Consider the following 12,968-nt stretch of genomic DNA (forward strand, 5'->3'; position numbering starts at 1 on the left):
TTATTAGCTCAGACTTGTGGAGAGGCAGTTCGATTCACTCATTTCATTCTTAAGTTTGGCAAAAAGCAGAGGTAGAAGTTTTCATTCTCATTTGAAATGATGGTACATCACTTAAAGTGCCCAATCCAACACTGGTTCTTAATACTGTAGAGTAAGCTTTTGGGTAAAGCGCACAAGGTTTAATTCCTCTTACTTGAATAAAGTGCCACTGATTACAACGTCACAGGAAAGCACTATCATAGGTGTATACCAACCAGTACTGGAGGTGTACAGTCAAAAATTCCATTCCATGAGGAAATGCCTGACCAGATGACTAAATTAAATTAAGCATACATAAGGTCTAGGCAACTGAAAACAGACAAAGCTTTGAAGCATATCGGGAAAGTAGGACCAATCTGAAATGAGGAATTAAGAGGGCTAAAAGAGGTCATGAAATATCTTTAGCAAACAGGGTTAAGGAAAATCCCAAAGCCTTTTATTCATACATAAGGAGCAAGACGGTAACTACAGAAAGGGTTGGCCCACTCAAGGACAAAGGAGGGAAGTTATGCAAGGAGTCAGAGAAAATGAGTGAGATTCTTAATGAGTACTTTGCGTTGGTATTCACTGAGGAGAGGGACATCATGGATGTTGCGGATAGGGATAGACGTTTGATCACTCTAGGTCAAGTCAGCATAAGGAGGGAGGAAGTGTTAGGTATTCTAAAGGGCATTCGAGTGGAGAAGTCCTCAGGTTTGAATGGGATCTATCCCAGGTTACTGCGGTAAGTGAAAGAGAAAATAGCTGGGGCCTTAACAGATATCTTTGCAGTATCACTGAGCACGGGTGAGGTCCCGGAGGACTGGAGAATTGCTGATGTTGTCCCCTTGTTTACGAAGGGTGGCAAGGATAATCCAGGTAATTACAGACCCGTGAACTTGACGTCAGTGGTGGGGAAGCTGCTGAAGAAGATACTGAAGGTTAGGATCTATTTACATTTGGAAGAAAATGGGCTTATTAGCGATAGACAGCATGGTTTTGTACAGGTAAGGTCACATCTTACCAACTTGACAGAATTCTTTGAGGAAGTGACAAAGTTGATAGATGAGGGAAGGGCTGTAGATGTCATATACATGGACTTCAGTAAGGCATTTGATATGGTTACCCATGGTATGCTGATGGAAAAAGTGAAGTTGTATGGGTCTAAGGTGTACTAGCTAGGTGGATAGAGAATGGTTGGGCACAGGAGACAGAGTGTTGTAGTGGAAGGGAGTTTCTCAAAATGGAGAACTGTGACCAGTGGTGTTCCACAGGGATCTGTGTTGGGACCACTGTTGTTTGTGATATACATAAATGATCTGGGGGAAGGTATAGATGGTCTGATTGGCAAGTTTGCAGATGACACTAAGACTGGTGGGGTAGCAGATAGTGAAGGGGACTGTTGGAGAATACAGCAGAATATAGATAGATTGGCGAGTTGGGCAGGGAAATGACAGATGGAGTTCCATCCGAGCAAATGCAAGGTGATGCATTTTGGAAGTCCAATTCAAGAGCGATGTATAAGGTAAATGGAAATGCCCTGGGGAAAATTGATGAACAGAGATCTGGGTGTTCAGGTCCATTGTGCCCTGATGGTGGCAACGCAGGTGGATAGAGTGGTCAAGAAGGCATATGGCATGCTTTCATTCATCAGACGGGGTATTGAGTACAAGAGTTGGCAGGTCATGTTACAGTTGTATAGGACTTTGGTTCGACCACATCTGGAATACTGCGTACAGTTCTGGTTGCCACATTACCAAAAGGATATGGATGCTTTGGAGAGGGTGCAGAGGAGGTTCACCAGGATGTTGCCTGGTATGGAGGGCACTAGCTATGAAGAGAAGTTGAATAGATTAGGATTATTTACATTAGAAAGACTGAGGTTGAGGACCTGACTGAGGTCGACAAAATCATGAAAGGTATAGACAGGATGTATAGCAAGGAGCTTTTTCTCTGGAGTGGGGGACTCAATTACTAGTGGTCACGATTTCAAGGTGGGAGGGGAAATATTTAAGGGAGATATGCGTGGAAAGTTCTTTACGCAGAGGGTGGTGGGTGCCTGGAACACGTTGCCAGCGGAGGTGGGTGAGGGTGCATGATAGCATCATTTAAAAGGTATCTAGACAGATACATGAATGGGCAGGGAATAGAGGGATACAGATCTTTGGAAAATAGGCAACAGGTTTAGATAGAGGATCTTGATCGGCGCAGGCTTGGAGGGGTGAAGGGCCTGTTCCTGTGCTGCAATTTGCTTTGTTCTTTGCTCTTTAATGGGCAACACGTATGACATCGATGGCATTAATCAAGAAGAGATTTTTAGAACATAAAGGCAGCAAAGCAAAGGCTCATATCAACATGATAAAGCAATACCACTTGCCGAGAAGAAGGCAGGCAGGTAGGAGCACGAGCAGGGATGAATTGAAGTGAGGCATTGGGGAGGATCACATTAAAACCCCTACTACTTTGTTAAACAATAGTGAAATAACTTAGTCTCCTTATTCATTCACTGAGATGGAAATCAGCAAGCAGACTTAATGAGATAATGGGAACTGCAGATGCTGGAGAATCCAAGATAACAAAGTGTGAAGCTGGATGAACACAGCAGGCCAAGCAGCATCTCAGGAGCACAAAAGCTGACGTTTCGGGCCTCGACCCTTCATCAGAGAGCAGACTTAATGAGGCTGTTTGTTGCCTTTAAAAGGCAAACAGAGAGATAAGTGAACTGCACCACTCCAGCTCTACATGATGTGGATCCCTAACAGCTTGCATAACTGTGCAAGCAACTGAAGAAAGAAAACAAACTCAAGAAAACTGTTTTGGTTCTTTCTTTGAAAATCAGTTTCAAAATATTCTTTTCTCTTCATCTGTACATCACAGGGAATCCCCAGTTTATTATGACCTGACTCTGCAGGGTCTCTGAATTTCTTACAGTTTCAGATGGGGACTGTCAAAGCAACTTCTTAAAAATCAAAAATTCCTAAACAACAGTGAGGTAAAAACACTTTCTGGCTGACGTGGGTGGCACAGTGGCCAGCACTGCTGCCTCACAGCACCAGGGACTGGGTTCAATCCCAGCCTTGGGCAACTGTCTGTGTGGAGTTTTCACTTTCTCCGCATGTCTGCATTGGTTGCCTCTGGGTGCTCCAGTTTCCACCTACAGTCCGAAGACGTGCAGGTTAGGCGGATTGGTCATGCTAAATTGCCCATAATGTCTAGGGGGAATATGCATGGATAGGGTAGTTCTGCGTAGGATGCTCTTTGGATGGTGAGAGTGGACTGATGGGCCAAATGGCCTGCTTCCACACCATAGAGATTTAGTGACTGGTCATCACTCCTTACACCTCTGAAATTTATATTTAACTGGACTGAATACTCAAAGTTTCAACCAAATGGTTTAAATGGAGGTACTCTCACCTCAATTCTTAAGTATAAATTTGTTACTGTTTGTCACAAATCAATGCTAAGTTTCCTGCCTCATCTAAAAAAACCTTAAATTAAACTGGTGTGAATGGAAGTGTCACATTAAGAATGTCCAAAACCCTTGAGTTCTGGTCATCATGACAAAGTAAACATGCAGGTCAGGAAATAATATAAAAAAGAAACATCAACATTAATCTGTGTGTGAAATATAACACGGGGTTTGTATAGGGCAAGTATATGGTCCCAGATCATCAGGAGTTAAGGATGCTCATAATTCCCAGGTTTTATTTCAATGAGAATGATGGGTTATCTCAAAGCAGGCACCGAAATTGAGATAAATTTTTCCAGCTTTAGATTTTGTTGAAGTTAGGCAGACTGGATTGAAATCACTAACAAGATTAGAGATTTCTGTAAAAATTCAGCAGAACCAATAAAACCTTTAATTATTATATTCTGGACTTTAATTATTTTCATGGGATTGTGACTGATAGGCCATTATGATAGCCGCAAAATTATTTTTGATATGAAATATTTTTCCACGTAGTCCTCCCTATCCTGTGATTTCAGTAAGAATTAAAATCCATCAGCATTTAAAAAGGCTTTCAGGTTTATCTCACAAACAAGATGCCAATTACAAGTATTTTACTTGAAGGCCTCTATTAGGAAATAGACACACACATTCAACAGCACAGATCTTGCCAATCACCAGATTTCTCCTCAATACAAAATATGTCATATTCTCCCCAAAAACTTGTTCTTATAGCTATAAAAATTTAAGATAACCTACCTTCATGTGTTTCAAGTACTATTTTGTACAGCCATCACACCTTCATTTAAATTTTGTTCTGAAGGAGATCTTGATCAATTGGATCAATGGACTGAGTAGTGGCGGACGGAGCTTAATTTGGATATGTGAGGTATTGCATTTTGGTAAAACAAATAAGGTCAGAACTAATATAATTAATTGTAGGGCCCTGGGTAAATTGTAGAACAGAGAAACCTAGGCGTTCAGGTATATAATTTTATGACATTTATGTCAAATATGAACAGGGTAACTAAGGCGTTCAGCACACTTGCCTTCGTTGCTCAGACCTTTGGGTATAGGAGTTGGGAAGTCGTGCTGAGGTTGTACAAGACATTGGTGAGGCCTCTTCTAAAGTACTAGAAGTACTGGAGTTCAGAAAAGATTCACCGGGATGTTGCCAGGAATGAAAGGCTTGAGTTGTAAAGAAAGGATGGGACTTTCACTGGAGGTGAGGAGGTTGAAGCCCTTATAAAGGTTTATAAAACAATGAGGGGCATGGATCAGGTGAATAGCAAGGTTGGTAGAATTTAAAACTAGGGGACATAGTTTTAAGGCGAGAGAAGAAAGATTTTAAAAAGGTGAGGGGCAACTTGTACACAGAGTGGTTTGTACGTGGAATGAATTGCCAGAGGAAGTGATAGATGCAGGCACAGTTATAAGACATTTGGATATGTACATGAATAGGAAAGATTGGAGTGATATGGGCCAAATGCAAGCAAGTGGGACTAATTCGGTTTGGGAACATGGTCAGTGTGAGCTATTTGGACCGAAGGGTCTATTTCCACACTGAGAGTCTTTAACTCTATGACTGGACCTGAAACATTAATTTTGCTTTCTTTTCAAAGATGCTGCCCGACCTGCTGAGTCTTTCCGGCAATTTCTGATTTTTTTTTGTCATTTCCAGCATTCATAGTTCTTTATTATTTTGAAACAGCATCTCTGGTTTCTGCATTTAACCTTTGCTCAGCAATGAATCAATCAGACAAGGAAATTCAGCATTGATTTACCAATTTTTTTGGATGACAAATTAATTTTGCGGCAGATTCTCCCCAGAATTGTGCCTGGTTCTAAAATTGGAAAATGGTAAAAATAAGTTTACTGACACCCACCTGAAATAGTTGTTTTGTAATTTGCATATATGAACCCGGGTCCTAACAGCATTTGTAAGATACTAACGAAAAGTTGTCTACTAGATATTTAAATTAGAGTCACTTACCTTTTTTCTTCATCAAATATGAAGGCTCACCCTGGAGCAAAAGAAAAGAAATGTGTCAGTTACTTAGGTATAGTATAACTTTATTCATATCAACTTATTATTGTCAAACTCTGCAACTCTATGCAGCAACAAGCATATAAGAACCTAAGGTGGGTCTGTGATTTTGCACCATTAGCTGTCTCCCCAACATACAAATTAAGATGTCCTTCTAGAAATATTTTAGAAGTTATTTTATGTCAGTATTTTTAAAGTGGTACGGATTGGGTGCTGATTTATGCTAAAGGAATAAACATTGTACAACATTATAAATTTGAAATATCAAAATGTTCAAACCAAACTGTATTTGGTGGTTTTAATTCAATCTTCATTAACCCGCTTCAACAGTCGCCTCAGCTCTTTGGTTATACTATCGTCTCTGACTATTTAAACGACTATTTTGTTCAAAAATCTACCTGCACAAAAATTCCTGTAACTCTTGAGCTTTCTCATAGGTTTGAAAGATTCGTTGACTAGTCTAATCAGACATTGAAGTAGACGGACTAGCCAGTCATGTTTGCTGAAAAATTATTGAGTTGTTCCATTAACTATTTATCTCCCACTAGATACTGTCTGACCTGCTGACTCTTTCCAGCATACACTGTTTTCATTCTATGGTCCTTTGTTATTTGCAAGTCAACCACAATAGAAATAAAGGCAAGAAGAGGTAACTTTTCATTGTATAATATCTTTCACAGCCTCAAAACATCACAAAAAGAGATTCAGAGCTAATGATGTAATTTTGAATTGTAGTTTCTGATACATGTAGGGAAATGTTATAGCCAGTGTGTGTATTGTTGAAACTAATAATGTAAAATACTAGTGAATCTGTTTTTCAGAGTGCTGGTGGAGAAATAAATGTTGGCCAGGACTCCAGAATTACTCTGTATCCTTACTTCAACAGTTCCACAGGATATTGTATGTCCTGCTAAGCAAAGAAATGGTTCTGGTCAAAGTCACAAAAGACATACAACATGACTATAACTTCATTAAACTACTGCCCCTCAATCTTCTTAATCTGTCTGCAGCCTTTAATGCAATTAACCAACTTATCTCTTTCCAATGCTATTCTTTTGGGATTGACTGTCCTCATTTGTTTCTTTTCTTTTTCCTAAACCAGTTGAAACTACAGAATTATGTGCTATGTTTCTCTTACTACTCCAGCAGTATTACTTCTAGAATTGCTCAGGGGTATCTCTATGGTATGTTGAGTCATGTAAATCATAACAATGTCATTAGTCACATGACTCAATAAGACCGAAATCAAAAGTCTGGAAAGAGCATGTGAAGAGAGAGGTCTTAGATATTACACTAGAGATGAGTAGTTGGGAACCTACTGTGTATGGATGTAAATAAAAGCCATATTACACTACATAGATTTCTGAAGAAGGGTCAAGACCTGAAACATCAGCTTTCCTGCACCTCTGATGCTGCTGGGCCTGCTGTGTTCATCCAGATCTACTTGTTATCTCAGATTCTCCAGCATCAGCTGTCCCCACTATTGTTGAAGAACCTTAGGGTTCAAAATAAGGGGCAAACAGCCTGAGGTAACACTCTCACTATTTTTTTTTCTGTGCAGACCTCTGAGGTCTGTGCTCAGCAGCAACTTCCGTATTTCTGTATAATAACTTACGTATTAAACAGTATCATCTGCAAATATGTCAGGATCTACACGCATGCTGAGAACATCTAGCTGTACTTTAGCACTACCTGTTTTGTTCCCTCTACTGTGATTTGTCAAACTGCCAGACTGATATCCAATACTGCATAAGCAGGAATATCTTCCACTACAATCCTACTGAGATCAAAGCCAATCATTATGACTCCTACCACAATTTATGTTCTCTAGTTATTGACTTTGATTCCTCTCCCTCAGTGTCTGTCACTGACCTAGAGTGCTCACATGTTACTGCATTTAAGACACGACAAAAGCAGTAGCAGTGGTTGCCCTCCATGTGAAAATGTAAATGATGTCTCAGTTTTGACTCGCCTGAAAGATGGCACCTCAAACTGCACTGTGCTCTGCACTGGAATGGCAGCTAAAATTGTGTATCTAGAAAAATAATTTGAACCCACAGCCCACGTGCTGATACTTAAATAATATTGACACCTGAAATGGCAGTTGATCAATAATCTCAGCAAAGTATCAATTTAATTATCGCTCCTATCTACCACTCAAGCCTACCAGATTAATTTACTGCAGTCACAAAAATCTGGTTGTGCAGCTGAAAAGATCTTGTGCCTCCCAACATTAGCAGTTAAAGTTATCAAAGACTGATGTGTTAAAAAATTGTCATAACATATTCAAAGCAAAAGCAATATATGTGTTACTGTAGCCTAGAATTAGAATTATGACATTGATACCGAATTTGCATTTAGTGCAATCAATAGTTCAAAAGGTACTGTCCATATTTCTTGTTGATGGTAATCTAATAATAATTGCTCTTGAATGTGACAAAAGTAACTTTACTTTTCTATTCATTTTTGTGGGATGTGGGTGTCGCTGGCTGGCCAGCATTTCTTGCCCATCCCTAGTTGCCCTTGAGAAGGTGGTGGTGGCTGCTTCTTGAACCGCTGCACTCCTCCTGCTGTGGGTTGACCCGCAATGCTATTAGGGAGGATTTTGACCCAGTGACAGTGAAGGAACAGTGATATATTTCCAAGTCAGGATGGTGAGTGACTTGGAAAGGAACTTCAAGGTGGTGTTCCCATTTATCTGCTGCCCCTTGTCCTTCGAGATGGAAGAGGTCGTGGGTTTGCAAGGTACAGTCTGAGGATCTTTGGTGAATTTCTGCAGTGCATCTTGTAGATAGTACACACTGCTGCTACTGAGCATTGGTGGTGGAGGGAATGAATGCTTGTGGATGTAGTGCCAATCAAGCGGGCTGCTTTGTCCTGGATGGTGTCTAGTTTTTTGAGTGTTGTTGGGGCTGCACTCATCCAGGCAAGTGGGGACTATTCCGTCATACTCCTGACTTGTGCCTTGTAGATGGTGGACAGGCTTTGAGGAATCAGGAGATGAGTTACTTGTCGTGGTATTCTGAGCTTCTGGCCTGCTATTGTAACCACTCTGTTAATGTGGTGAGTCCAGTTGAGTTTCTGGTCAATGGTAACCCCTAGGATGTTGATAGTGGGGGATTCAGTGATGGTAACATCATTGAATGTCAAGGGCTGGTGGTTAGATGGTGTCTTTTGGTCATAGCCTGGCATTTGTGTGGCACAAGTGTCACTTGCCATTGTCAGCCCAAGCCTAGATATTGTCTGGGTCTTGTTGCATGTGAATATGAACTGTTTCAGTATATGAGGAGTCATGAATGGTGCTGGACATTGTGCAAACATCAGGAAACAACCCCACCTCTGACTTTATGATGGAGGGAGAGTCAATAATGAAGCAGCTGAAGATGGTTGGGCCTAGGACACTACCCTGAGGAACTCCTGCAGAGATGCCCTGGAGCTAAGATGATTGACCTCCCATGACCACGAGCATCTTCCTATGTGTCAGGTATGATTCCAACCACCGGAGTGTTTGCCCCCTGATGCCCATTGATTCCAGTTTTGCTAGGGCTCCTTGATGCCACATTCAGTCAAATTCAACCTTGGTATCAATGGCTGTCACTCTCACCTCACCTCTGGAATTGAGCTCTTTCGTCCTTGTTTGAAATAAGGCCTCAATGAGTTCAGGAGCTGAGTGGCCCTGATGGAACCAGTGCTTCCTCTGAGTGTTGCTCAACATTGAGGAATACATACTCCTGCAATAAGATCGTGGGTAGCAACTTGCACCAGAAGAACTCTTTTAAATATTTGCCATTCTACAGTTCGATGTGTTTTGCTGTATTTCTTCTCAGCATTTGCTTCAAATATTTCAGTTTCCCACACTGCTGAACCATATAGCTTTTTTACCCACATGCAATTGTGTCATGGTCTTACATAATTTTTACTCTCTTCAACAGCTGCTTGAGGTAGGTGCAGCTGAACAGTATCTATAGAAAACATCACGGTAGGCTGCAGTGTCAGTAACTTGTCACTGACACTGTCAGTAACTCCAGTCAGTTGGAGGAAATGCCACTTTGTGAAGTTGGCTTTAAAAATGGCTGCACGCGCTTCTGAATTTCTGAATGATGAGGCAGGCTGTGTTGAGAATCCAGCAGGGCAGCTTGGGAAGAGCCCAACAGGCTGCTTGGTCCCCGAGGTGGGTTGAGGGGAAAGTCTTCCTGGAGACTCCGAAACTATTCAGAGTTTAAAAATAAAGATTAAATCAGAAAACATCCCTCCTGCTCTCACCTTCCTCACTCCCTGCCCCATCAATTCCAACCTCTGCCTTTGCAACTACCCTCAATGTTATAGAAATCTCCTCTGCTGTTCTATGCCCATCCTCCATCCCCATAGCTTCTGTGCCCCCATGTCAATCTATGCTATGGCCCCCACAAGCACATTGCACATAGCCATAAGCCTCAAAGTGCCCCCAATCATCCCATAGCCCTTTAGAATGCCTGATCCTACTCACTGTCAACTCACACTTTCCACCTACAATACTTTCTATTCTCTCTCTATGTCAGTGTGCCTACTACCCAGGATGGGCATGAATCAGGAAGTATGATGAGAGGGAATATAACAGTCCATTCCAGTCAGGAAAGAATTCAAATACGCATCCAATACAGTGAAACTGCTTCAACCAATCTCTTATGTACAACAGCATTTCACTAAAATGCACGTTATGTCAAACCTTTCACTCAAGTAAGTCAAACTTCATATTAAACAGTTCCATTCAATAGGCAGATGGAGTTATCCATCAATAGGCACCCCATTGTGGAAATTATTGTTTCCAAAATCAGTCATGCATCACAAATCCTACAATAATTTTACATAATCTCTGAGGAAGGGTCACTGGACACGAAATGTTAATTCTGTTTTCTCCTTCACAGATGCTGCCAATCCTGCTAAATTTTTTCAGCAACTTTGTTTTTGTTCAATATTTTTACATAACCAAACACTCTGAAATGCCTGGCACTTTCTTTTAAATCTCCACAATTTATTCAGATATGTTCTTGATAGGTTTGCAAATTTCAATGGATTTTTGCATTCTTTAAACACAAGCATGCCATTTCACATTCCAAAAGGGTGCCTGGGCCAAAAAGAACAGAAATACCACAAATTAGACATTTCTCCAGCCCTCATTGCTCAGAAAGTCCCCATGCACTACCAATGCAAAATCATATAAGCTAAACCCCGTTGCCTCTCTCCTTATGTATCTCTGTCAACTTAATGCTACTCTGACTAATGACCCTTTTCTCCTTCACCTACCATGCCAATAACGAACTCTAGGTAAATGTAGATTCAAGAACATTTGGGTCCAACATCATCAGGGCAAAGCAGTCCACTTGATTCACATCTCATCTAACACCTTCTAACATTCACTCTTCACCGCTGAGGCACAGTGGGAGCAGTGTGTGTCATCTAAGATGTGCTGCAACAACTCATCAAGACTCATTTAACGATAACTTTCAAATTCATGACCTCTACCACCTTCTTTAAATAGTGTCTAGAAATTTATTTCAATTTCTTTCTTAAATAAATTCAGTAACTTTGCCTTCACTACCTTGTGTGTAGACATTTCCACTGGGTCATTACCCTCTGGGTGAAGGAATTTCTCCTAATTTCAGTCACATATTGTCTAACCTGCATCCTGAGACTGTGTATTCTTGTTCTCGAGCCCCCTTCAGAGAGGCAGAACATCAGTCTGGACAGGGAAATAGTAAGAACTACAGATGCTAGAAGCCAAGATCAATAGGTGTGAAGCTGGAAAAGTACAGCCAATCAGACAGCATCCAAGAAACTGGAAAGTCAACTTTTCAGGCCTAAACCCTTCACCAGGTCTGGGGAGGGGTAGGGGTGTCCGGAAATAAATAGAGGAAGGAGTTAAGGCTGGGGGGAAGGTTAGGAGAGATTGTGATAGGTGGATGCAGGTGGGCAGTATTGTGATTAGTCCATGGGAAGGGTGGAGCAGATAGGTGAGTAGGAAGATGGACAGGTTGGATGGTTGGTGGGATTTTCAAGCTGGTGAAGTCAAGGTTGAGCTCATCGGGTTGCAAACTTCCAAGGCAAAATATCAGGTGTTGTTCCTCCAGTTTATGTTTGGCCTCACGCTGACAATGGAGGAGACCAAGGATGCACATGTCAACAGGGGAGTGGGAGGGGGAGTGAAAATGGATGGCAAATGGAAGGTCAGGTTGGTTAGTGCACAGCTGCTCTGCAAACTGGTCGCCAAGTCTGCATTTGGTCTCCCCAGTGCAGACAAGACCACATCAGGAACAACAAATGCAATAGATCAGGTTGGATGAGGTGCAGGTGAATCTCTGCTGGATCTGGGAGGATTGTTTGGGGCCTTGGATGGAGGTGAGAGGGGAGGCATAGCGACAGATGCAGTGCCTCCTGCATTTTCAGGGAAAGGTATCGGGTGTGGTGGAAAATTGGTGGGGATTGTAGAGCTGATGAGGAAATCGCTGAATGAATGATCCTTGCAGAAAGTGAAGAGGGGTGGGGAGCGAAGTATCTTTTTGGTGTTGGGGTGTGATTGAAGGTGGTTGAAATGTCAGAGGATGATACATTGGATTCAGGTTTTGGTGGGTGGTATGTGAAGATTAAAGGGACTCTATCCTTATTATCGATTAGAGGAGTGGGTTTAAATGTAGAAGTGCAGGCAATGGAGGAGATGCAATTGAGGGCATCTTTAATTACAGAGAAAGGGAAATTATCTCCCTAAAATAGGAGGATATCTGGGATGCCCTGCAGTAGAATATCTCTTCCTGGGAGCAGACGCAGCAGAGGTAGAGGAATTGGGTGTATAGAATAGCATTTTTGCAGGACGGTGGGCATGAAGAGGTGTAGTGGAGTCTTGTGGGAGTCAGTGGGTTTGAAATGGCTGTCAGTGGTAAGTCAGTTTCCAGAGAAGCAGATGGAGACGGAGAGGTCCAGGAAGAGGAGGAAGGTGTCATAAGTAGTCCAAGTGAATTTGAGGGTGTGGAGGAAGTTGTTGGCGAATTTGCACTGATGCAGTCATCAATATAGCAGTGTAGTCGCGGAAGAGGGGATGTTCCACAAATCTTACAAAGAAGCAGACTCAGCTCAGGCCCATGTGGGTGCCCATGGCTACCCCTTTGGTTTGGAGGAAGTCGCAAGAGTCAAAAGAGTAATTTTTGAGAGTGAGGACCAGTCCAGCTAAGCTGAGAGTGTCAGTGGAGGGGGAACTAGTTGGGCCAATTTGAAAGGAAGAAACTTAGGGCTCTTAGGCCCTTCATGTGTGGGATACAGATGTACAGGGATTCTATGCCCATGGTGAAGATGAGGTGTCGAGGTCCGGGGTATTGAAAATTTTGGAAAAGATGGAGGGCATGGGTTGTATCACGAACGTAGTTAGGGAGTTCATGGACCAAAGGGGAACAAACAGAGTCGAGGTAGGAAGAGATGAGCCAGGAG

General features: G+C 42.0%; 1 protein-coding gene across 3 annotated transcripts in view; it reads right to left on the bottom strand.

Annotated features, from left to right (window-relative positions):
- LOC125458394 (follistatin-related protein 5-like) overlaps window positions 1-12,968 on the bottom strand; it is a 526,135-nt gene that overhangs the window by 416,873 nt on the left and 96,294 nt on the right. For all 3 annotated transcript variants that reach the window (XM_048543646.2, XM_048543648.2, XM_048543645.2), the window contains exon 3: window positions 5,460-5,490. In XM_048543646.2, coding sequence (XP_048399603.1) covers window positions 5,460-5,490 — 31 coding nt within the window. The remainder of the gene's footprint in view (window positions 1-5,459; window positions 5,491-12,968) is intronic.

This window comes from Stegostoma tigrinum, chromosome 13 (genome assembly GCF_030684315.1).
Source record: "Stegostoma tigrinum isolate sSteTig4 chromosome 13, sSteTig4.hap1, whole genome shotgun sequence".
NCBI classification, from domain to species: domain Eukaryota; kingdom Metazoa; phylum Chordata; class Chondrichthyes; order Orectolobiformes; family Stegostomatidae; genus Stegostoma; species Stegostoma tigrinum.